The sequence below is a fragment of the Lathyrus oleraceus genome, chromosome 5 (genome assembly GCF_024323335.1).
Source record: "Lathyrus oleraceus cultivar Zhongwan6 chromosome 5, CAAS_Psat_ZW6_1.0, whole genome shotgun sequence".
Taxonomy (NCBI): domain Eukaryota; kingdom Viridiplantae; phylum Streptophyta; class Magnoliopsida; order Fabales; family Fabaceae; genus Lathyrus; species Lathyrus oleraceus.
The window spans coordinates 611053353-611077259 of record NC_066583.1 but is presented as its reverse complement, the minus strand read 5'-3'; the positions used below and the strand labels follow the sequence as shown (position 1 = coordinate 611077259).

Sequence of the window (23907 nt, the reverse complement as noted above, 5' to 3'; positions counted from 1 at the left end):
GAGTAAGAAGTTCACAGATTGCGAGTCGAGATACTCAATGCTTGAGAAGACATGATGTGCACTTGCATGGGCTGCTAAGCGATTGAGACAATATATGCTGACTCACACAACCTTACTGATCTCCAAGATGGATCCAATCAAGTATATATTCGAGAAGCCAGCTCTCACCGGAAAGGTTGCTCGTTGGCAAATGGTACTGACAGAGTATGATATCCAGTATACATCCCAGAAAGCCATCAAGGGGAGTATTCTGTCAGACTATCTTGCTCAACAACCGATTGAAGACTATGAGCCGATGAAGTTTGATTTTCCAGATGAAGACATCATGTTCCTCAAGATGAAAGACTGTGAAGAGCCAGTTGTTGGGGAGGGACCTGATCCAGATGAAAAGTGGATTTTAACGTTTGATGGGGCTGTCAACGCCAAAGGAAGTGGAATTGGCGCTGTCATTACCACTCCGAAAGGTGCCCACATGCCTTTCACCGCTCGTCTGACTTTCGAGTGCACCAATAATGAAGCTGAGTACGAGGCCTGTATCTTAGGTATTGAGCAAGCCATTGATTTGAGAATCAAGACTCTGGACATCTTCGGAGATTCAGCTCTAGTGATCAATCAAGTAAATGGTGATTGGAACACTCTCCAGCCCACTCTGGTCCCCTACAGAGATTACACGAGAAGACTGTTGACTTTCTTCACAACAGTAAAGTTGTATCATATACCTCGTGATGAGAACCAGATGGCAGATGCTCTTGCTACTCTATCCTCCATGATCAAGGTGGTTCGGTGGAACCATGCTCCTAGGATCGATGTTATGCGCCTTGATAGGGCCGCATATGTGTTTGCCGCTGAACTGGTAGTCGATGACAAGCCCTGGTATCACGATATCAAGTGCTTTTTGAAGAGTCAAGAGTACCCTGCAGGGGCATCCAACAATGACAGAAAGACTTTGAGAAGATTGGCAGGCAGTTTCTTCTTGAACAAAGACGATGTGCTGTATAAGAGGAACTTCGACATGGTTTTGCTCAGATGCGTGGACAGACACGAGGCGGACATGTTAATGCAGGAAGTTCATGAAGGTTCCTTCGGTACTCACGCCGGCGGACATGCGATGGCTAAGAAATTGTTAAGAGCGGGTTATTACTGGATGACCATGGAATCAGATTGTTTCAAGTATGCTCGGAAGTGCCATAAATTCCAGATTTATGCTGATAAGGTGCATGTACCGCCGAATCCTCTGAATGTGATGTCCTCGCCATGGCCGTTTGCTATGTGGGGCATTGACATGATTGGAAAGATTGAGCCGACTGCTTCCAATGGGCATCGCTTCATCCTTGTTGCCATCGACTATTTCACCAAGTGGGTCGAAGCAGCGTCGTTTGCGAATGTCACCAGACATGTGGTTGCCCGATTCATTAAGAAAGAAATCATTTGTCGCTATGGGATTCCCGAAAGAATCATTACTGATAATGGTTCCAATCTCAATAACAAAATGATGAGGGAGTTGTGTCAGAACTTCAACATTCAGCATCACAATTCTTCCCCTTACCGCCCTAAGATGAACGGTGTTGTTGAGGCAGCAAATAAGAACATAAAGAAGATTGTGCAGAAGATGGTCGTTACGTACAGAGATTGGCATGAGATGCTACCCTTCGCCTTGCATGGGTACCGTACTTCAGTACGTACATCGACCGGGGCAACCCCTTACTCCCTGGTGTATGGTATGGAAGCAGTCCTACCTGTTGAAGTGGAGATTCTTTCTCTAAGAGTCCTGTTGGATGTCAAGCTAGATGAAGCTGAATGGATTCGGACAAGGTTCAATGAGTTGAGTCTTATCGAAGAGAAGCGAATGGCAGCCATTTGTCATGGGCAGTTGTATCAGAGTCGGATGAAGAAAGCCTTTGATCAGAAAGTGCGTCCTCGTTGTTTCCAAGTCGGAGATTTAGTGTTGAAAAGGATCCTTCCTCCTCAGACAGATCACAGGGGCAAGTGGACTCCTAACTATGAGGGACCGTATATTGTCACCAAGGTTTTCGGTGGTGGGGCCTTAATGCTTGCAACGATGGATGGTGAAGACTTCACTTCCCCGGTAAACTCAGACGCAGTTAAAAAATACTTCGCATGAGATAGACCCGCTGGACAGTAAAAAGAACAGTCCAGGCAAAAATGGGCATCCTGACGAACCAAGAAAATGAAAAGGTTCGGGCAAAAGTTAAGGATTAAAAATGAAAAGATCGTACACCCGGTAAGTTGAAAACCTGAAAAGGCAACTTAGGCAAAAATGGGTATCCCGGTGGATTGAAAACCCGAAAAGGGCGATCCAGGCAAAAGTTAGGGATTAAGCGAATGACTGCGTTCTGAGTAGTTCTGAATCTCATCTTGTGTCGATGACTGGAAACTTTCAAAGGATAGAAACAGTCCAATCACCTTTTTCAGAAGGCTGATCATCTGGAGGATCTTGAAGACGAGCGGGTCATAGCAGAATTGGAACCCAATAGAAATCCATTTCACATTGCCATTATATTAATTCTTGTTTTGTGATTACCTCTTTCCAGGGATTGCTTCCTGATGTAAATGCCTATTCAGAGGCCATTCAATCAATAAAATCATGTGACTCAGTACATCTCTGTGTTCATTTTCATTTTACTGTTTTGTTTGCAAAAATGACGTCCGAATTTTTGATAAACATTGCATCATGAAACATAAGAGCTTTACAGGTACATGCTCGATGAACATTTAAAATTGCTGTAAATTTTAAGTACTTTGAATCATCTATTTAGAACAGGTACACTCGGGGCATTTCCTTAAGATTCCCAGCAGGTTCTCACTACGGTGCTTCCCAAGCATGTGTTTCAGACTATACACTCCCTAGTAGAGTTAACAGTGCCAGACTGTATATCCCCAACGGATTTAACAGTGTCAGACTGTATATCCCCAGCGGAGTTGACAGTGCCAGACTGTATATCCCCAGCGGAGTTGACAGTACCAGACTGTGTCTTCCCAGCAGAAGCAGCTGCTCCTCAGAGTTCGATGCCGGATCGAGGATTTCGATCCCAGATCGATGATCTCTTTCCTGGAAGCATAACCTCGGTACCGTATCGGTGTTTGCCTCCCCCTGCTGAGTCATCTCTCGTAAATTATGGTTGCCAGAACCACTATCGCTTTCCCCAACAACAGGTTTTCAGTGTCGTTCTCTCCCCAGTCAGAGTCTCGGTATTTCGTTATCGCCAGAACACCGCGCGGCCGGTCATTTCCCCAACAGGATTCCTTGCTTCGGCTTAGCATTTTCCCCAGCATTTCGCATCCCTGCATGTAGAATCATATTGCATTGCATCCTCCCAAATCGCGTAGCATTTCCATTTTCATGGAGCATTACGCCATTGAAAAATTCAAACATACGCATATAAGCATAAAACATTCTCGGTATCCCAAGTGATAAGCCAGAAGATTGTTTCCAGTGCTCAGACTGAAGGTTGTTCATGACTTATTATCCCCAGCAGGGATCGTTGGCCCACGTGCCGCCTCAATTATCATTTTCCCTATTTCTGCCGATACTGACAGGCATGAAGTTTTTCCGGTATCCAGACCGAAGTGGCATTCAGGCCAGTTTCCGATTTTCAGATCGAGGAAGTTTCCGACATTCAGGTCGATGCAACTAGTGGCATTCAGGCCAGTTTCCGATATTCAGATCGAAGAAGTTTCCGACATTCAGGTCGATGCAACTTGTGGCATTCAGGCCAATTTTCCGGTATCCAGACCGAAGTGGCATTCAGGCCAGTTTCCGATATTCATATCGAAGAAGTTTCCGACATTCAGGTCGATGCAACTTGTGGCATTCAGACCAATTTTCCGGTATCCAGACCGAAGTGGCATTCAGGCCAGTTTCCGATATTCAGATCGAAGAAGTTTCCGACATTCAGGTCGATGCAACTTGTGGCATTCAGGCCAATTTTCCGGTATCCAGACCGAAGTGGCATTCAGGCCAGTTTCCGATATTCAGATCGAAGAAGTTTCCGACGATCAAGTTGAAGTACTTGTGGCATTCAGGCCAGTTTTCCGATTTCCAGATCGAAGTGGTGTTCAGACCAGATTTCCGGTGATCAGACCAACATTGATACTCTCATATTCCGATGCTTAGTGTTCAGACTAATGTGCGGCGTTCAGGCCATGGGTATTCCTGTGTTACCATTTATTTTGGTATCCAGGTCAACTTTCTGTTTCGGTACTCAGGCCGATTTTCACTGTACCAGACGGATTCTTCTTTTGAGATTTGCTTCTTTGCCGATTCTGACAGGCATTGTTAATTATTTCATAGGGATTCAGGATCAAAATCCGGGTCTTCTTAGTATTTAACCATCTCCCACTATGATCATATGAAGAGTGCCCTGCTTCATATTCTCTAGTTGAAGACGCTTAAATAGGGGCAGCTGTCACACCCCGATTTTGACCCTGATATTCATTCATTATTTGCTCCTCATGATTTTTGTTCCTCTACTATGGTACTCTTTTTTTTCATAAGCATCAAGTGGTCTCCTTTTCTGTTATGGGTGCACCATGTTTACAAGGAGATTCAAGGAGGTCTCCTCTACTATGATGAACATTATTTGATTCAAGGAAATTCCAGTGGTTTACCATGTTTTAAGGGAGAATCATTATCATGTGAGTTTTTCAAGAGGGACCAAGCATGGTTATCGTCGGAATCAAGCTAGTGGCCGAAGGCCATCCTTTATTTGCATGGATTTTAATAGATAATTCAAGGGAAACACAAAAGGAGTCTCAATCATGTTCTATAATTTGGTTTTGATATTGGGATTTAAATATAAAGGGAATATTAGGGTTTTCTGCCTTTGTCGACCATTGAATAAGGTTGAAATGTCAGCTGGATGTACAACATTTATGGATTTTGATGAGGCAAAGGATGGATGCCTTGGAATTTTGATAACTGACAGCTCTGCTAAAAAAAAACATTCAAATTTGATAGGGTTTATACACCAAAAGATGATCAAGTTGATGTTTTTGTTAAGGCACCATCTATGGTAATCTCCGTGCTGGATGGCTACAATGTTTGTATCTTTGCCTACGGACAAACAGGAACAAAAAAAACATTTATAATGAAAGGAATAGAGCAGAATTGAGGAGTCAATTACAGGACTCTTGAGCATTTGTTTAGAGTGAGTAAGGAAAGGAGTGAAACATTTTCATATGACATAGCCGTTAGTGTGCTTGAGGTTTATAATGAACAAATCAAAGACCTATTGGCTACAGGACCAACATCAAAAGGTTGGAGATAAAACAAAGTTCTGAAGGATATCATCATGTCCCTGGTGTCGTAGAAACCAAGGTTGACAACATATATGCCATGTGGAACATACCGCAGACTGGGAGTGATGCCGGTTCCATTAAAATTTCTATTGATGGGCTAAACATTACTCACAGTGCACGTGATGAGAAACAGTTAATGAGCCCCACTAGGATGACACCATCAACAAGTGGTATATCTATAACGCAAGCGTACAAAGAGAGTCATCTATAACGCAAGCATGCAAAGAGAGTCAGAACAATGATTTCATTACTTCTCCAGGTCTGTTGCATGGGAAGCAGTATAAATATGTGAATTCACCTGCTCTTTGTCTTTCTTCATCTAACATTCAGAAGCATGTTGAGGAACCCTCTAGATTATCTGTTAAACTAAATTCAGGGAATGCAACTCCCCTTGTTAGTTTGCCAAGTCTGACAGGTACTGCCGTTGACGCAAATACTGCTAGTTTTAGGTTGGTAAAGCCAGAGCCAATCGTTAATAACTAAAAAAAGAATTTGAAAGTAGTTAATGTTGTTCCTGTAGATTCATTGGACGGTGTTGCTGTCAAACAAGAATTTATTCAACATTCAATTATCAAGCCATCTAATTCAACTGTTAGCAATTCAAAGTTGTTTGATTCTACAGTCGTCAAATCCAGAACCGATGTTCTCCTTCTCCGCATCGCCCATCGACATTGACATTTGAATCGAGCAAAACCAGAAGCAGAAGAAGGGCGCAAGAAAGATGAGTAGAAACGACTCCAAGTACTTTTCCACAACAAAGAAGGGTGAAATCCCTAAGCTCAAAGAAGAGCTTAATTCTCAGTACAAGGATAAGAGAAAAGATGCGGTGAAAAAAGTGATTGCTGCTATGACTGTTGGAAAGGATGTGTCATCGTTGTTCACAGACGTGGTGAATTGTATGCAGACAGAAAATTTGGAGCTGAAAAAGTTGGTCTGCTTGTATTTGATAAATTATGCAAAGAGCCAGCCTGACCTTGCTATACTTGCAGTAAATACATTTGTGAAGGATTCTCAAGATCCAAATCCTTTAATTCGTGCCTTAGCTGTGCGGACAATGGGGTGCATTCGTGTGGATAAAATTACCGAGTATCTGTGTGATCCCCTTCAAAGATGTCTAAAGGACGATGATCCATATGTTCGCAAGACAGCAGCCATTTGTGTAGCAAAGCTCTATGACATTAATGCAGAGTTAGTTGAGGACAGGGGATTTTTGGAATCACTGAAGGATTTGATATCTGATAATAATCCAATGGTTGTAGCTAATGCTGTTGCGGCACTTGCTGAAATTCAGGACAATAGCAGTAGACCCATCTTTGAGATCACTAGCCACACACTGTCAAAGCTCCTCACTGCGTTAAATGAATGTACAGAATGGGGTCAAGTTTTTATATTGGATGCTCTATCTAGATACAAGGATGCTGATGCGCGTGAGGCAGAGAACATTGTAGAAAGAGTTACGCCATGGTTACAGCATGCCAATTGTGCAGTTGTACTATCGGCTGTTAAGATGATTCTTTAACAAATGGAGCTCATCACCAGTACTGATGTGGTCCGGAATCTTTGCAAAAAGATGGCCCCTCCTCTTGTGACATTACTCTCAGCAGAACCTGAGATACAATATGTTGCCCTGCGAAATATCAATCTTATTGTACAAAGAAGACCGACAATTCTTGCACATGAAATTAAGGTGTTCTTCTGCAAATACAATGATCCTATCTATGTGAAAATGGAGAAATTAGAAATTATGATAAAGCTTGCTTCAGAACGAAATATAGACCAGGTTTTATTGGAATTTAAGGAATATGCTACTGAAGTTGACGTAGATTTTGTTAGAAAGGCTGTTCGTGCTATTGGTCGTTGTGCCATCAAATTAGAGAGAGCAGCTGAAAGATGCATTAGTGTATTGCTTGAGTTGATCAAGATAAAAGTAAATTATGTGGTTCAAGAGGCAATCATTGTTATCAAAGACATATTTAGACGATACCCCAACACATATGAGTCCATAATTGCAACTCTTTGTGAGAGCTTAGACACCTTGGATGAGCCCGAAGCCAAGGCATCAATGATTTGGATAATTGGTGAATATGCGGAAAGAATTGACAATGCTGACGAGCTTCTTGAAAGTTTCTTGGAAAGTTTCCCTGAAGAACCTGCACTTGTCCAACTACAATTGCTGACTGCTACTGTCAAACTTTTCCTTAAGAAGCCAACTGAGGGCCCACAACAGATGATTCAGGTTGTTTTGAACAATGCCACTATGGAGACAGATAATCCTGATTTGCGAGACCTTGTCTTTTCCTTTCCTTTCTCCAGGTTTACTTCGAGCGTTTCCTTTCCCTCCTTTGGGATAAATAACGCACGGTGGCGACTCTTCTGTCACTTCTTTCTCGCCGGTTGTTTTTTCGCACCTCTGTATTTTTCAGGCTGCGACAGCTGGCTATGGCTGCTTGGTGATCTTTGTGAGATGAGTTCTATACCCGAACTCGAGTGCACTTAAGATAGGAGAATGGCATAGTCCTGTCAACTTGTGTGGAGTTATTCCTTAGCGAGTCGACTTGCAAGCCCATTCACTTGGTGGAGGTCATGTTGAGATCAATAATGTCACATAAGTAAGTTGTGGTTAGACATTACTTGTTCCAATATAGACCTAAGAAGCCAAGGACCTTAGTTTACCAAACCCATCTTGGCCTATTCGTAGGATGTAGTGCGAAAGTCGTTCAAGTGTAAGATTTGATACGATTGTTACACGATACTACACTCATAAGAGTCTCTCTTGAGAATATTGTTGGAATACGAGTAGTCGTTCCTCTGATAATATCCGAAAGATGGGATTATGACTATGGGAACCTTTTGTAGAACATGTTTGGCAGGTTTAAACCTTAGTACACTCCTTTTGGGTGGTTCTTAACCTAAACTCCATGCTCGTGACTTGCAACAAACCCTTGATTCATGGTTAGTCCGATCAGGTATCCTTAATATCAATGGAACTCGGGTGTTGATAAGATGTAAACCATAATCCACCAAAATGGGTGGTTGATATTAAGGATAACATGATCCATCCCATGACCTTTGTTTGGTGTGCTCTTAATTTCTCTCCAGACAGTGCAACCCGACAGATGTTCAAGCAGATACATCAATTCTGATTGACAGGCCTTTGCATTGCATAACATCATCTGCATATTTGCATCCAACATCTCATGCTTATTCATTTGCAGGGTATTTCCTTTCAAAACAGGGGTGCCTTAAAACTGAACAAGCAGTGCATCGCATACCATGCATATTAACCCTTGTCTGTTTTGCAGGTGTCACCGCAGTGTCTAATGTTTGTTCCCTGTATCAGGCAGTTATTGGTCCCAAGCGAGTCCACAGGTACCCGACAAAGGAAAATCGTCCACAGCTAGCGATGGACCAAGTACAGAAAGAGTTGGCTGATATGCGTGAAAGGATGGATCAGTTCATGACATTGATGACTGGTATGGCAGCAGGCCAAGAAAAGCTGAGGGAATTGGTTGAGCAACTGAGGCCCAATCCAGATTTGGAGATACCAAATGCTAAGGGAAACCCTGGTAACCCTGGGAATGCTGATAACCCTGTGAACACTGGTAACGCGGGTAACGCGAATGCTGATGGAAACCCGGGTAATGTTGGCAACACAGGGAATGTTGGAAATGATATTGGCGGAAGGTACAATGTGAATCAAGGAATTCGGATTAACAGGCACCCCGTTACTGAAGATTGTCAGTATGATCAATTTTCTTTGCACGACGAAGCCCTCGAGACCACTCGCCGTATGGATGAGCTGGCTGAGAAGCTCAAATCTTTGGAGTCTCAAAATTCCTTAGGCTTTGATGTCACAAATCTTGGTCTGGTTCAGGGAGTAAGGATTCCTCACAAGTTCAAACCCCCTACTTTTGAGAAATACAACGGGGCTTCTTGCCCACGCACTCATCTCCAATCTTATCTGGGAAGGTTGGGAGCTCACACGGAAGATGAAAAGCTGTGGATGTACTATTTTGAAGACAGTCTAACTGGAGCTTCTCGTGAATGGTATTCTCATTTGTCTCGTACTACCATCAAGAGCTGGAAAGACTTGGCAGAGGCTTTTGTCAAGCAATATCAATACAACTTGGACATGGCTCCAAATCGGACCTTGTTGCAAGGTATGTCCCAGACTGCCAAGGAAACCTTTAGAGAGTATGCTCAGCGTTGGAGACAGATTGCTGCGTCCGTCCAACCCCCTATGTCTGAAAGGGAGATGGCAGACATGTTCATGAACACTCTTCAAGGCAATTATATTGAGAGATTGGCTGCTTGCCCGTCAATCAGCTTTGCAGAGATAGTAATTGCTGGAGAAAGAATCGAGAGTCTGTTGAAGATGGGCCGAATTCAAGACAATAGTGCTTCCAAGAAACCGTTTACTGGTAACGGTCAGCGAAGAAAAGAAGGCGAGACAAGCGTTGTGTATGCCGGCAGAGGCAGGAGTAAAGGATGCCCTAATTATTACCAAGATCAAGTGGCCGCTGTCACCATTCCAACACATGTTCCTCAACCGCAATATCATCCGCAACAACAACCCAGGTACAACAATCAACAACAAGGAGGTAATCCGGGTCAGCAGAGACACTATCAACAACGTCCAAGGCAGACGGACCGGGTCATCGAGCCAATCCCAATGCCTTATTCAGTATTACTTCCCAAGCTGATTGACATGAATCTGGTTACGCTGAGAACTCTGGCCCCACCAATCGATCCCAATAATTTGCCTAGAGGTTATGATGTCAACGCCAGATGTGCTTTTCACTCCAACGCACCTGGCCATACTACAGATAATTGCAAGGCTCTCCAGTTAAAGGTACAAGATTTGAGAGATGCCCAGGCTATCAATTTTGCTCTGGTGCCTAATGTTATCCAGAACCCGATGCCGGCTCACGGCGGGCAGGGGATTAATGCTGTCGAAGTGGTTGAAGCTGGTAATGCCCAAGGCTGGGGCAAATTTGTGGAGCCAGTCATCAAAGAAGACAAGTTTGGATTGGGGTATACTCCGGGATCTCAGAAGAATGAAGCCGGTACTTTCTCCAGCGGGGGTTTGGTTTCTCCCCACGTCGTCAATGTTGCAGATGAAGACAAGGCCGACAGCGACTGTGACTTAGATAGCTGGATTCGCCCGTGTGTCCCGGGAGAAAAGCTCGACAATTGATCATCCGAAAAACCGTCCGGGTTACTCTGCTGAAAGAGTGATTTTTATTGTTTTCCTTTATTACATGCATAATAAAGTCTTACACTTTGCCCAAGGTGTAACGGCTCATTTGTAGGGCCATCCATTTACTTACATTTCGCAATTATTTTTATCATCAATAAAGGACGGCTTTTGCAAACAATTTTGTGTTCTCTTTCTTTCAGTTTTTTTTACTTTTACAAAAAAAATGGCAATGTTTCTTTTGTCGTTTTTTCTCTCTTTCCAAAAAAAAAAATCTCTCATTCTAAGGTAAAGCATGATCCTCCATCATGCAGAGCCGACCACCCGGATCTCACTGCTAACGACACTGCTATGGCCAAGTATGACTTCGACAATCCTATTTATCAAGCCGAAGAAGGGGCTGAGGAAGTTTGTGAATTGCCTGAAGGGTTAGCCAGATTGTTGAAACAGGAGGACCGAGCTATTACACCTTATCAGGAGGTGATTGAGACCGTCAACATCGGTACCGAAGACGACAAGAAAGAGATCAAGATCGGGGCCAGTCTACAGGCCGAGAGGAAAGACCGTTGATCATGTACTTGACTGTGTTAGAAAGGTCAATGGGTTGTGTGCTCGGTCAGCATGACGAGTCAGGTCGAAAAGAGCATGCAATATACTACCTTAGCAAAAGTTTACCGACTGTGAACAAAGATACTCATTGCTCGAGAAAACTTGCTGCGCTTTGGCATGGGCTGCTCGCCGACTAAGACAGTATATGTTGACTCACACGACCTTATTGATATCAAAAATGGATCCAGTCAAGTATATTTTTGAAAAGCCATCACTTAACGGAAAAGTTACTAGGTGACAAATGATACTGACAGAGTATGACATCCAATACATTTCGCAAAAAGCCATCAAGGGAAGTGTCTTGTCAGACTATCTTGCAGAGCAACCGATTGATGATTACCAACCTATGAGGTTTGACTTTCCTGATGAGGACATCATGTTTCTCAAATTGAGAGGAACCACTCCCGGAGGAGGGGCCTGACCCTGAATCCAAATGGGTTATGATGTTTGATGGGGCGGTCCACGTCAATGGTCGCGGAATTGGTATAGTGTTGATCACACCGGAAGGGGGTTCATATGCCATTTGGTGCCAGAATAACTTTTCCCTGCACCAACAATGAAGCCGAATACGAAGCTTGTATCCTAAGACTTGAGGAAGCCGTCAAAATACAGATTAAATCCCTGGATGTATACGGGGACTCAGCTTTGGTCATCAATCAAACCAACAGGGAAATGGTGCTATGCTGGAACTACGTACCCAGAATTGACGTATCTCGGTCAGAGACGAATGAAGAAAGCATTTGGTCAGAAAGTGCGCTCTCGGGGGTATCAAGTCGGTGAATTGGTACTCAAAATATTTCTTCCTCCCAACACAAATCACAGGGGCAAATGGACACCGAACTATGAGGGTCCGTACGTGGTTAAAAGGATTTTCTATGGCGGAGCTTTGATGCTAACAACCATGGAGGGCGAAGGATTCCCGTCCCCTATTAACTCAGACGCGGTTAAAAAATACTTCGCATAAAATAGACCCGCTGGACGATAAAAAGAATAGTCCAGGCAAAAAAAGGGCATCCCGACGAACCAAAAAAAAAGAATAAAGAGGTTCGGGCAAAAATTAGGGATATATAAAAAAAAAAGTACACCCGGTGAGTCGAAAACCCAAAAGGGCGGCTCAGGCAAAAATGGGTATCCCGGTGGATTGAAAACCCGAAAAGGGGGCGATCCAGGCAAAAGTTAGGGAATAAGCGAATGACTATGATCTGAGTTCATCAGTGTTATATCACCGTTTCATTCAATCCGGCAATCTTCGAAGGTTAAAGATCGACTAATCATCCACTTCAGAAAGCAAGATGAGCAGAGCGTCTTGAGGACATACGAACCATAGCAGAGTCGAAACTCAGTGGGACCCCGTTTCCACATTGCCATTAGGATAGTTCTCTTTTTTTTTATAGCGATCACCTCTTTTCAGGGATCAGCTTCCTGATACCCTCGCCTATTCCTGGCACAAATTTTCTCCCCAGTAAGAGTCGAATAATTCAGTTAAAGAGCCTCTTTATTTTTCATTTATCAGTTTGTTTGCAAAAATGTCCGAATTTTTGATAAAACATATTGCATATGAACATAATGGTGGCTTTTGCAGATGATTTGCACAGGAAAACATTTAAAATTGCTTTGAATGTGCTTAATCCCGGACGGTGAATTCAAACCGAGTAATTCCCCCGAGGCATACGTGTATTTTTGGTTGCAGGTCACAGGAACCAGATGCCAAGTCATGAATCCTCATCCCCAAGCGGTTGACAAAGTCTCTCCTCAGCAGAGCATGTTCCCTAACAGAGTTGACAGTATCCAGACTGTCTATCCCCAACAGAATTGACAATATCCAGACTGTCTATCCCCAACAGAGTTGACAGTATCCAGAATATATATCCCCAGTAGAGTTGACAGTGTCAGACTGTATCTTCCTAGCAACAGCGGAGTGGTTGCATAACCAACAGATGAGAGGGTGGCGTTCCCAGTGTTCATCTCATTCCCCAGCAGATTATTTCTAACAGATTTGTTCTAATCCCCAGCTAGAGGACGATTAGCAAGTTCATATCCCCAGCAAAGGTCGTTTCCTACGACATTTCCCCAGGAAGTGTTTTCCCCACAGACTCTCCTCACAAAGCCTCGCCGAACAAAGTTTCCATAGTTGATACTCCCCCCGCAAGGTCAACTTTTCAAGCAGCCAATTTATTTTTGGTGGCTCATTGGTCCCGGCAGACGGATCATTCCCCACAGAGCATTCAAGGATTGATACAGCGACCTGTTCCCTACCGGAGTTTGCTTCCCCAAGCAGATTTCTTTTTACACCATGCATAGCATTTGCATTCGCATGCATATCATATCAAACATACACATAAGCTGATAAACAGGTTCTTCCAAGCAGACTGAAGAATTACTTTACAACCAAGGTCTTGTGATCCAGCCAAAGGATCAAGCGTGAGTGATCCAGCCTGAGGGTCATTTTGAAGATTCAGCCTGAGAATCATTTTCCCGTGATCCAGCATGAGGGTCACTTTTTGAAGATTCAGCCTGAGAATCGTTTTCCCGTGATCCAGCATGAGGGTCATTTTTGAAGATTCAGCCTGAGAATCGTTTTCCCAAGAGTCAGCCTGAGGCTCAATTTGAAGATTCCCCAGTGAAGTCGCCTACAAGCTTTATTTCCCCAGCAAGCCTAAGTCTAATTGAGGAGTCGTTACAACATGTTCTAGCCCGAAGAATATGTACGAAGCCCAAAAGTGGAATATTCTCGAAGCTGCATATCTAATATGAAGGTTGGGTTTAGATTTTAAAAGAAGGTCAACCAGCGCATGCCTCAGATGCGGGATCCTAATGATGGGAATTTATCATCAAAACAATCCAGATCTAGCCAGAAGATCGAAGTAGATTCAGCCAGAGAATCAAAGGAAATAGATTCAGCCAGAGAATCGAAACAAAGGAGATCTAGCCAGAAGATCGAAGAAGATCTAGCCAGAAGATCGAAGTCAGGTCTAGCCCGAAGACCAGAAATAGATTCAGCCAGAGAATCGAAACAATTCAGATCTAGCCGGAAGATCGAAGTAGATTCAGCCAGAGAATCGAAACGGAGGAGATCTATCCAGAAGATCGAAGAAGATCTAGCCAGAAGATCAAATTCGTATCCAGCCCGAGGATCAAAATTAATATCCAACCAGAGGACTAAATTGAGTATAGGTTCAGCCAGAGGATCGACACTCCAGATTAAGCCAGAAGACTGATTCAGATCCAGCCAGAGGATCGGAAGAAAAATAAACAGCGCGGTGTATTTCTGCATTTTTGTGGTGTTCTCGGAGCGCAAATTTTCGGTCTATCTTTGGTATTCAATCACAGCTCACCCCGTTTGTCTGATAAGCTGTTCGCTTTCATCCTACTCGGGTTAACTGATGATTGAATAGGGGCAGCTGTAACACCCCAAAATTTGCCCTCCTCATTCATGCATTCATTTAGCATTTCATATTGCATTTCATCATGTCAATCAGAATTAGATCCAAAAAAAAAAAACGAAAAAAAAAAAATAATTAAATAAATAAAATATAATAAATTTTTTTGGACTTGGACATTTCTCAAAAGCCCACTAAGCTACCAATATTAGCCTATAAATACTAGAGTTTCATTGAAACAAGAACACAACACAGAAGAGGAGAAGAAAGAAGAGAAGCAAAATACTCTGAGGTTTCCTTGGAACAAAATCCTGAGGAAAAAGATAGTGAGAGAAGACCTAACGGAGTTCAGAGCAGCCTCCAAACCCCGAAGGGAACTCAGCTACACAGAATCGCCTCTGCCTCACATAAACCCTGAAGATTGTTTTGTAAACCTCACGGGTGCAACTCAATTTCAATCAAGCTCTCCAATCAGGTTTGCCATTATTCCCATTACCTTTGCCCATGGGTTTAATATGTATATGAATGTATAAACAATGCCTTGAATGTTTAACCGTTTAATTTTTGAGTGTATGCCACAGGGTTTGAGTTTTTCTGAAACCATACTGTTGATCATGAAAAAAATGCTTATGGTGTTTCACTAACCCTTTTGTTGAATTTTTGTGAGGGCTCACATGACTTTTGCAGGGATAACTTGCGTGGTTTCCCACTTTATTTGTGGGATAACCCCTGGAGGTTCATTCCGATTACCTGTACTGACCCACTTTCTTTGATGATGTTAGCTTGGAAGGATCTCAGGGTTTCCCATTCCTCTAATTGTTGTTACTTCGGATCTTTATCCGCGTGGTACTTTTACATTTTTCCCGCATTTTACTGCTTTCCTAGCTGGAAGACCTCGATAGGAGGCAACGTTTGAGCCCCTTGGTGGCATTTTACTTTGAGATACATGTTTTGTGTTTTGTATTCGTATCCCTGCAGGTAGCGCGGTTCTTTCGTCAAGGACTGCCTTTTTGCCCTTGAGCATCCCAAACCCTAAAACCCAAAGCAACACGTTAACTCCTTCTACTACAGGCGAGTAAGTCTCCAAAGGTCGAGCATCCGGTAGATTACGTAGTAACGTCGTTCGTCCAAAACCTAATCCATAACCCCGTAGTTAGCCGAACTACGTTTTGCTCTGATTCTCAGGCCAGATGAGATACGTAGGCATAAGACGCGATGTCTTAGCGAGCACACATCCCCCCAACCCATAGGTCAGCCGAGCTACGAAGACTCTGATTCTCATATTCAGATGAGATACGTATGCAGTGGATGCGACATCCGCGCGAGTCATTTTCATTTAACCCTTTTTTTTGGTAAACAGCACAAGATAAACCCACACCCTTTAGACAAGAACTACAAAAGTGGATCCCGTAGAGTACTACGGATGCGTAGGGGTGCTAATACCTTCCCTTCGCATAACCGACTCCCGAACCCAAGATTTGGTTGCGAGACCCCATCTTGTCCTTTCCTTTTTCAGGTTTACTTCGAGCGTTTCCTTTCCCTCCTTTGGGATGAATAACGCACGGTGGCGACTCTTCTATCTTTTTCTTTCGCCGGTTGTGTTTTTTTCGCATTCCATTTTTCAGGTTGCGACAATACACACTACTTATAAAAGAAGTAATCTATACATTGACATATTTTTGACATTTTGGTTAGTAAATACTGAAAAACAAAGTATGATACAATTAAATGTGCTTGGTAATCTCTCACAATGCAAACCCAATGAATGAGGGGTAAGGAGGATGCCAAGGTATGATCTCAATGTTAATGCGTATGATGAGATAGCATGAGGGATCTTAGGGTCAAAATTGGGGTCTTACATTCTGCCTTAATCTAAAATTGAGGAAGAAGCATTTTTTTAGATGTTTTTATCAAATAACAAGTCACCCCATATTTTTACAACTTTGCATTTACTTTGGACCACACAAAATTGTCGTTGCAATCACAATCATCCAAATTTGTCGTCAAAATCCTGTGCGTTTAAAATTTCAAACAAATAACACTACCGAAAATTTCACTTTGGTTGAAATTTCTGGCATTACCTAGTAAATTTCAAATTTCCGGAATTATTTGGAACAATACCGAAAATTTTAAAATTTCCGGTATACCAGAAATTTACAATACACTACAAAAAACTTTATACGTATTGAAATTTCATTTTCACCTACCAAAAATTTCAAACGTGAATTCTATTCACATTTCAATTAGTGATAGTTTTGGCAATATGAAAATATATAGATGTCAAATTTAATAGAGAGGTGTCAAAGTTAAATCTCATAATTAGTAATATGAAAGTATGAGATGTCAGATTTAATTAGAAGGTTTCATGTTAAATCCTAATAATAATAATAATAATAATAATAATAATAATAATAATAATAATAATAATAATAATAATAATAATAATAATAATAATAATAATAATAATAATAATAATAATAATAATAATAATAATAATAATAATAATAATAATGTTAGTCTATTAATGTATCATATTGTCTTCCTCGAATTTCTGAATTCGTCACTATTTTTTGTAAGACAAGGTTAGTATTAAAACATAGCCGTACTATGTTGAATTTATATATCATGACTTTTAGGGTATGTTAATCACACCAAAGATTAGATTGGACTTAAAGAATGATTTTTAGCAACTAAATTTTGACAAAATTTAGTTGCTACAATTGATTAACAGAGAATGTATCAACAAATTCAATGTGAAAGAATGACAAAACTAAATAAAAGCATAACAAAGGCAGTAAATGTTTTCGTCTTAACAATTTTAAAAGACCCTACTTATTATTATTATTATTCTTTTTATTATTATTATTATTATTATTATTATTATTATTATTGTTGTTGTTGTTTCTTTCGTCTTATAATATTTGTCATGCTTGCAAAAAATAATTGTTCCAAAAAATAATGGTCACTTTTAGTTATCAATATAATTTTAATTAATTACTTCCTAATTATAATATATAATTAATGTTATCTGGATAATTTACAAGTTATTATTATTTATTTATAATTTATTATAATAAAAATATATAATAATTATTATGGGTAATTAATAAAATTAAAATACTTTTATTTTTTATTCATCGTTTTTTACTTATATAGAATTATCACAATAAATATTTATCAGAATAAAAAATTATTTGAAGCATAAAAAAAGTTAATTGTATTTTTTTCAATTAAATTTAATCACTACTATAAAAAGCTGTATAAAAGAATGTGAAACTGATATAAATATGGATATTTTTATTAATTTTAACAAATATTATATTTATTGTTTATTATTTACTATTCATAAAAATTCATTTTTTACAACAAAAAGAATTAAAAAACGAAAAGCTCTTAAACTAATTTTGGGAGATTCATATTAGAGATGTCTTATATAAAATTAAAATATTGAAAATTATTTTTTAGTTTAATGGTTAAGTAACACTAATAAAAATCTATATATAGTATAAATGTTTATTCTATTGAATTCAACTTTGAATATATATATTATAAATGTTTATTCTATTGAATTCAACTTTGAATGGATATTCCTATTTTAACTATAAATAATTAAACAATCACACTGTCTGTGGGGATTGATTCCTAATTTCCGCGAAATTTTACAAGTGAATATTTCTCGTTCTGAAGTCAGATCTCTATCGGAAGCACCAGAGATGGAGACAATAACTCCCTTAACCGCACCAAAGTGGTCCATCAAGTCTTATAATTTTGTTATGCCTCATTTATTATCTATCGACGAGATCCGCAATGCAACATTTTCCATCGTAGATCTGCCACGAGAGTGCCTTTTCTAAATAATAATTGCTGCCAAACTGCGAAGCGAGTATCGATGGACAATAAGACTCCTAGATCGTGACAAGATAAATGAAACTTAAAATGTCGATTTTTCACTAATCTTAGTAATCAACGTCGTTGAGTGTACTCTAATGGGATTCCTTGTATATGATGAAGTTCTTGCATCGTCCTTTACGCTGACACTTTAGAACAATTAGGCCTCCAACAACTAGATCTAAAGTCGTATCGCGGAGGATATTTGTTGGTCTTCAACGATTTCATAACTTACCCTTGCGGAATGACATGTCTGATAATGTTGTTGCTCGTTGGTCGAAGGAGTAGGTGAGAGAAAGGTAACCCTAAACTTCCATCAACTAAATGTCGACCCCGACGCCCGATATGTCTCCCAGCAAAGAAGAAGGCAATCCCCCGATAAAGCTAAATCTACCAGAAGCACAAGGAAAGGCATGTTGGACGCATGATTCACTTTTGAGGTAAAATACACAAAATGACTTTTCAAACGTCGTTATGGTGAAAAAAACTTGTAGATAATTCGACGGATATATGCTAATATTATTCATGGACGCTTGCTCCGGGTACAATTAGATATCCATGTTTGAACCCGACGGGATGAAGACGACGTTCATGATCGAGCAAGCCAATTACCAATACAAAGTTATGCTTTTCGGATTGAAGAATGTTGGCGTAACATATCAGAGAATAATGAACAAGATTTTTCAGGAAGAAATATGGGAGGTGATGGAAGCATACATGGACGATATGGTCGTAAAGTCCGGTCAAGATAAGCTCAATGCTTAACACCTCCAACGGTTGCTCAAAAGGTTCTGGAAGATACAAAGGTACCTTCGGGGTAACATTTGACAAGTTCTTGGGCTTCTACCTAATTGAATGGGGAATTGAAGAAAACCGCGACAAATATGAAACAATGGTCCAAATGAGTGCTTCGACTTCAAAGAAGGAGGTCCAAAAATTGAATGGTACATTAACTGCTTTAAACAGGTTCTTTTCAAAATTCGACCAACATGCATTGCCTTTTTATAGGCTATCGAGGAAAGAGGCGAAGTTCGAGCAAACACCTAAGTGCGAATAAGTGTTCGAATCATTGAAGAAAGCGTTGACGTCACCGTTAGTACTCACGTGGCCGCTTCCCAGAGAAACCTTGTACTTGTATCTAGCCGTCTAAAAGAAGGCAATAAATGTCATCCTAATTAGAGAGTCGGACTCTAACTAGAGACTTGTGTACTTAATATCGAAAGCCCTAATTGGGCCATAAAGGTGATACCAAAAGATAGAGAAAGCAGCCCTGACATTGGAAACTACACCACGGAAGCTTAGAGGTACTTCCTCGCAGATTCTATAAATGTTCAAACACACCTATTCCTAAAACAGGTGCTTCATTGACCGAATATGGTCGGGGATTTGACAAAATAGGTCACTGCGTTATCGAAGTTTGAAGTGTCTTTCTAAGCAAAGAGAGCATTGAAGGTTTAGATATTTGCCGACTTCCTAGCCGAAATGACTCTCGTCCCTTCGAATCCAGATCACACCTAGGTAATATTTACATACTAATCATCTAACAATCAAGGGAATGATGCAGGCGTAATTTTAGAAATTAAATTTGAGGCTTATGGTAAAAGTTTCTCTAAATTTCGAGTTTTCGCACACCAATAATCCAAGCCTAATACAAAGCGGTAACTGTGAGAATGACCCTAATAGAAGAGAGGGGGGAGGAGCACTTCAAGTTGCGAACACACTCCCAACTAATCATCGCTCACATAAGGGGGAGGCCCAAACTAAAATTCTGCTATTGTTACGATACCTAAAGCTAGCCACACAAAAAATTGGCAAGATTCTAAACATTTGAAATTATTCATGTTCTTTGAAAAGAAAACACTCACTCGCGTTGACGTACTGTTCATATTAACAATCACGAGGAACCAAAAATGTTAGTAGTGATTAATCTTATATCAACTTTAAGCAAATTAAATGTTAGTCTCATAATTTAAGTTGAGAATTATTGAATTCGGATCTGGGCGGTTAGTCTTTATACCGTGTGTGTTTTTCTTCGTATTTTGAAGTATTGATATATTTTTACTCTTTGTGCATGTCTTTTCAACTTCTTCCTTTCAATTTTGATTATATAGAATCAAATGGAACAAGTAGTGTATATTTCATTCAATCACCGTCATTAAACATCCACACAATATGCTCCATTTCATCTCTATTTATTTTCATTTTATTCTTTTTAAAATATTCACACATACTTTAACCAAACAACAATTCTTACGACCACTCATAAAAATGGACTAGTTAACGGAATGTAATAATGTGTGACGATAAAGAAGCCATATGACTTGTGGTAATCAACTTTTATAAGTCAATAAAAAGCTAGTATTGTGTTTCCCTTTCTCTTCACACGCAAGCGATTATTGCATGTTGGGTGAAAACATTGGAGCATCAATGATTTGCCGACAGGTGACACTGTATTACAGTTTCATACAGGCACGTGTGCTCATCATTACATTCATTAACTCACTAAACTTCATGTCTCTTCTAAACGATGCTCCAGTTAAGTGTTAATGTTTCATTCGGTGGGTGTATAAGGTACTACAAAATCAATGAATATGAATTTTCTCCACTTATATAAATGTCCTTTTTTTTTACTTATTTATTTTAAATTATTTATATTTTAAAATATTAATATAGTATTTATTATTTTTCACTTGAGTTTTATATTTTATTTCAATTACTATAATTATTTTAATATTTATTACTATTGATAAAATTATTTTAAAAAAATATTCATTTTACTATTAAAATTAATATAACTAATTGTTATTTTGAAAAGTGTGAAAGACTTTAAAAAACACTTAATAAAAGATTAAGAAGAAAATAATAACTTTCTCTATTAATAAATAAATATCTTATTTGAATTATGTTATTTGTTTAAAATATTTAATAGATATTTTAATTTTAATTAATGTCGAAATTGTTACTCCCCCTAATCCTATTATAAGAAAATGTTAGTTTTTAAAATTTAGTGGATAAGTCATGTATCTGGACAAAATATAAATTAGATACATTAGTTATTAGTTATTAAATAAATTTAAAAAATAAATTATTTTTTATAAATAGGATTAAAATAATATTATGTAACGATTTATTAAAATAAATACCCTAATTTTTAGTTTACAAATTATAAAAAAATAATCAAATTATTCATTGAAAAAATGCATTTTTTAAAATTAAAATTAAATAAAAATTCTATTTTAATTTGTTTTCTCATATTTTTCTTAAATAACAATCATTTTTTTTACATCTGTTTATAAAATATATTTAAAAAAACAAAGAAATTTGTTTTTTTTTAATAAGTGTGATATATTGACTTTTGTTTATAAATTGTTATAGAAAGAGTATTATTTACTAAAATATTTGTTAAGAGTCTGAAGAGCGGCAAAAATGTCAATGAGATAAATGTTCATAATCCTATTGACCTTGATACTATATAACCATCTAAATTAGTACTCTATATTTTCCACAATGAATAATTCAGTTGACTATTTCACACAGATTAAGAAAAAAGAATAAATGAAAGAGAGATAATGATATTTATACTAAAGTGTCATTGTCATGTATTGAGAATGATAAAAGTGATATTAATTAGAGGATAGAATTGAAAAAAGTTTATTGAAAATTAAAATTGGTCATTCATTTTGGGACACTCTTTTATTTCAAATGAGTCACTCATTGTGAGACGGAGGGAGTACTCTATTTGTCCCACAATTATTGACTCAGTTGACAATTTCACACATATTAAAAAAAAGAATAAATAAAAGAGAGAGAATTATATTTTTATTAAAGTACAGTTTATCATTGGAAATGATAAAAGTAATACTCTTTCCGTCCCACAATAACTGACTCATTTGAAATAAAAAAAGTGTCCCAAAATGAATGGCTCATTTCAATTTTCAATACACAATTTCTAATTCTATCATCTAATTAATGTTACTTTTATTATTCTCAATACTTCATAAGAGACACTTTAGTAAAAATATCATTCTCTCTTTCATTTATTTATTTTTTTAATCTGTGTAAAATGATCAACTAGGTCAATTATTGTGGGACAAATGGAATATTAATTAGAGGGTAGAATTGAAAAAGATATATTGGAAATTGAAATGGGTCATTCATTTTAGAACAATTTTTTTTTCAAATGGATCATTCATTATGAGAGAGATGGAGTCTCATCATATAAGTATGAGTCATCTCTTTTATATATATCCAATATTTACTCTATTTTTAGTCAATCTAAGACTTAATCACCGACACTTGAATCTCAACAATCTCCTCCACAAATATGAGTGTCATACTCTAATTTTTCCCCTTCCCCCCGAAGTTCTCTACTTATTTTCTCAAGTATTGCATCATTTCCCATTGCATTGCATCTTTTTTTTGAACCAATTTGCTCTAAGTCATTTTAGCCTATGCATCTCGATCCATTTATCATCCTAATTTTGTTATTTTTTTAATAAAATATGGAGTCGGATCATATAAGTATGAGTCATTTTTTTTGCATTAGAAGTTTCTTTAAAAAAAGTCAAAGCATAAGTTAACCAAAAAGGATTTGTGCAAAGTCCTCAATGTGTGCATTTCCAATTCCATTTCCTCGTTTCATTGCATTTTTAGTTATGTCATCATTTAAAATTTAAAAGTCATTTCTAAAATAAATAGAAAAGTCCATTGTTTATTTTATTCATCGTTTATATGTCATTATTCATATCATCTTATGCATCATAAAAAAGACATAAAATTAGAAAAGTGAACTATAAACCACATTCAACTTTCTCATTCATAGAATCCCGCTTTTTACCTTATCTTCATTCAACTTGCTCACGTCATAAACCAAATTAAATTAATCATGTTCAAAAACATTATCACCATTTGAAGTCAATTTGGCATACCTCTGATGAACCTTACCACACCATTATCATCCATAAATCAAACCATGTTCCATTACCATTCAAACACTACAATATCATTACTACCATTCACATTCAACTTTCTATTTAAAAATTATCACCGTCATCATCATCATGCAAAATAAAGCTTAAACTCACCATTCTAATATTCCATGGTCATGTTTATTCGTACAACATCATCACTATTTCAATTCAAATCTAAAATCAATTGCATTTCCCATATAAATTACAACACCATACATCATTACACTGTTATGCAACAAAAGAAAAAGAATAAGCATCAAAACTAAAACCAGTAGCACAATGTCATCTTTCGTATCATCATCATCACATAATGCATACAATCATCATAAACCATGAAACAAAATTTAAGTTTGGAGCAAAACAAATTGAAGTTCAAATTAAATTGAATAAATTTCTATTTTATTACATAAGGATGAAATACATGATACATGGACATGAAATTCCAGCATCCCCACCATACGCATAACACCCTATACATTACATACACGCATAGTCACGCTTCTTCACCTAAGCTTATGAGAATCACACCTTTACACACTAGGTT

The 23907-nt window shown here is 38.6% G+C and overlaps 2 protein-coding genes across 2 annotated transcripts in view; both read left to right on the top strand.

The window, feature by feature from the left end:
- Positions 1-23907, top strand: part of LOC127082397 (beta-adaptin-like protein C) — a 40220-nt gene that overhangs the window by 4069 nt on the left and 12244 nt on the right. Inside the window, exon 2 of the mRNA XM_051022633.1 lies at positions 7157-7609. Coding sequence (XP_050878590.1) covers positions 7157-7609 — 453 coding nt within the window. The remainder of the gene's footprint in view (positions 1-7156; positions 7610-23907) is intronic.
- LOC127087014 (beta-adaptin-like protein B) lies at positions 5938-7089 on the top strand. Its single transcript, XM_051027851.1, has one exon. The coding sequence runs from the start codon at positions 6041-6043 to the stop codon at positions 6836-6838; it is 798 nt and encodes a 265-aa protein (XP_050883808.1). The 5' UTR covers positions 5938-6040; the 3' UTR covers positions 6839-7089.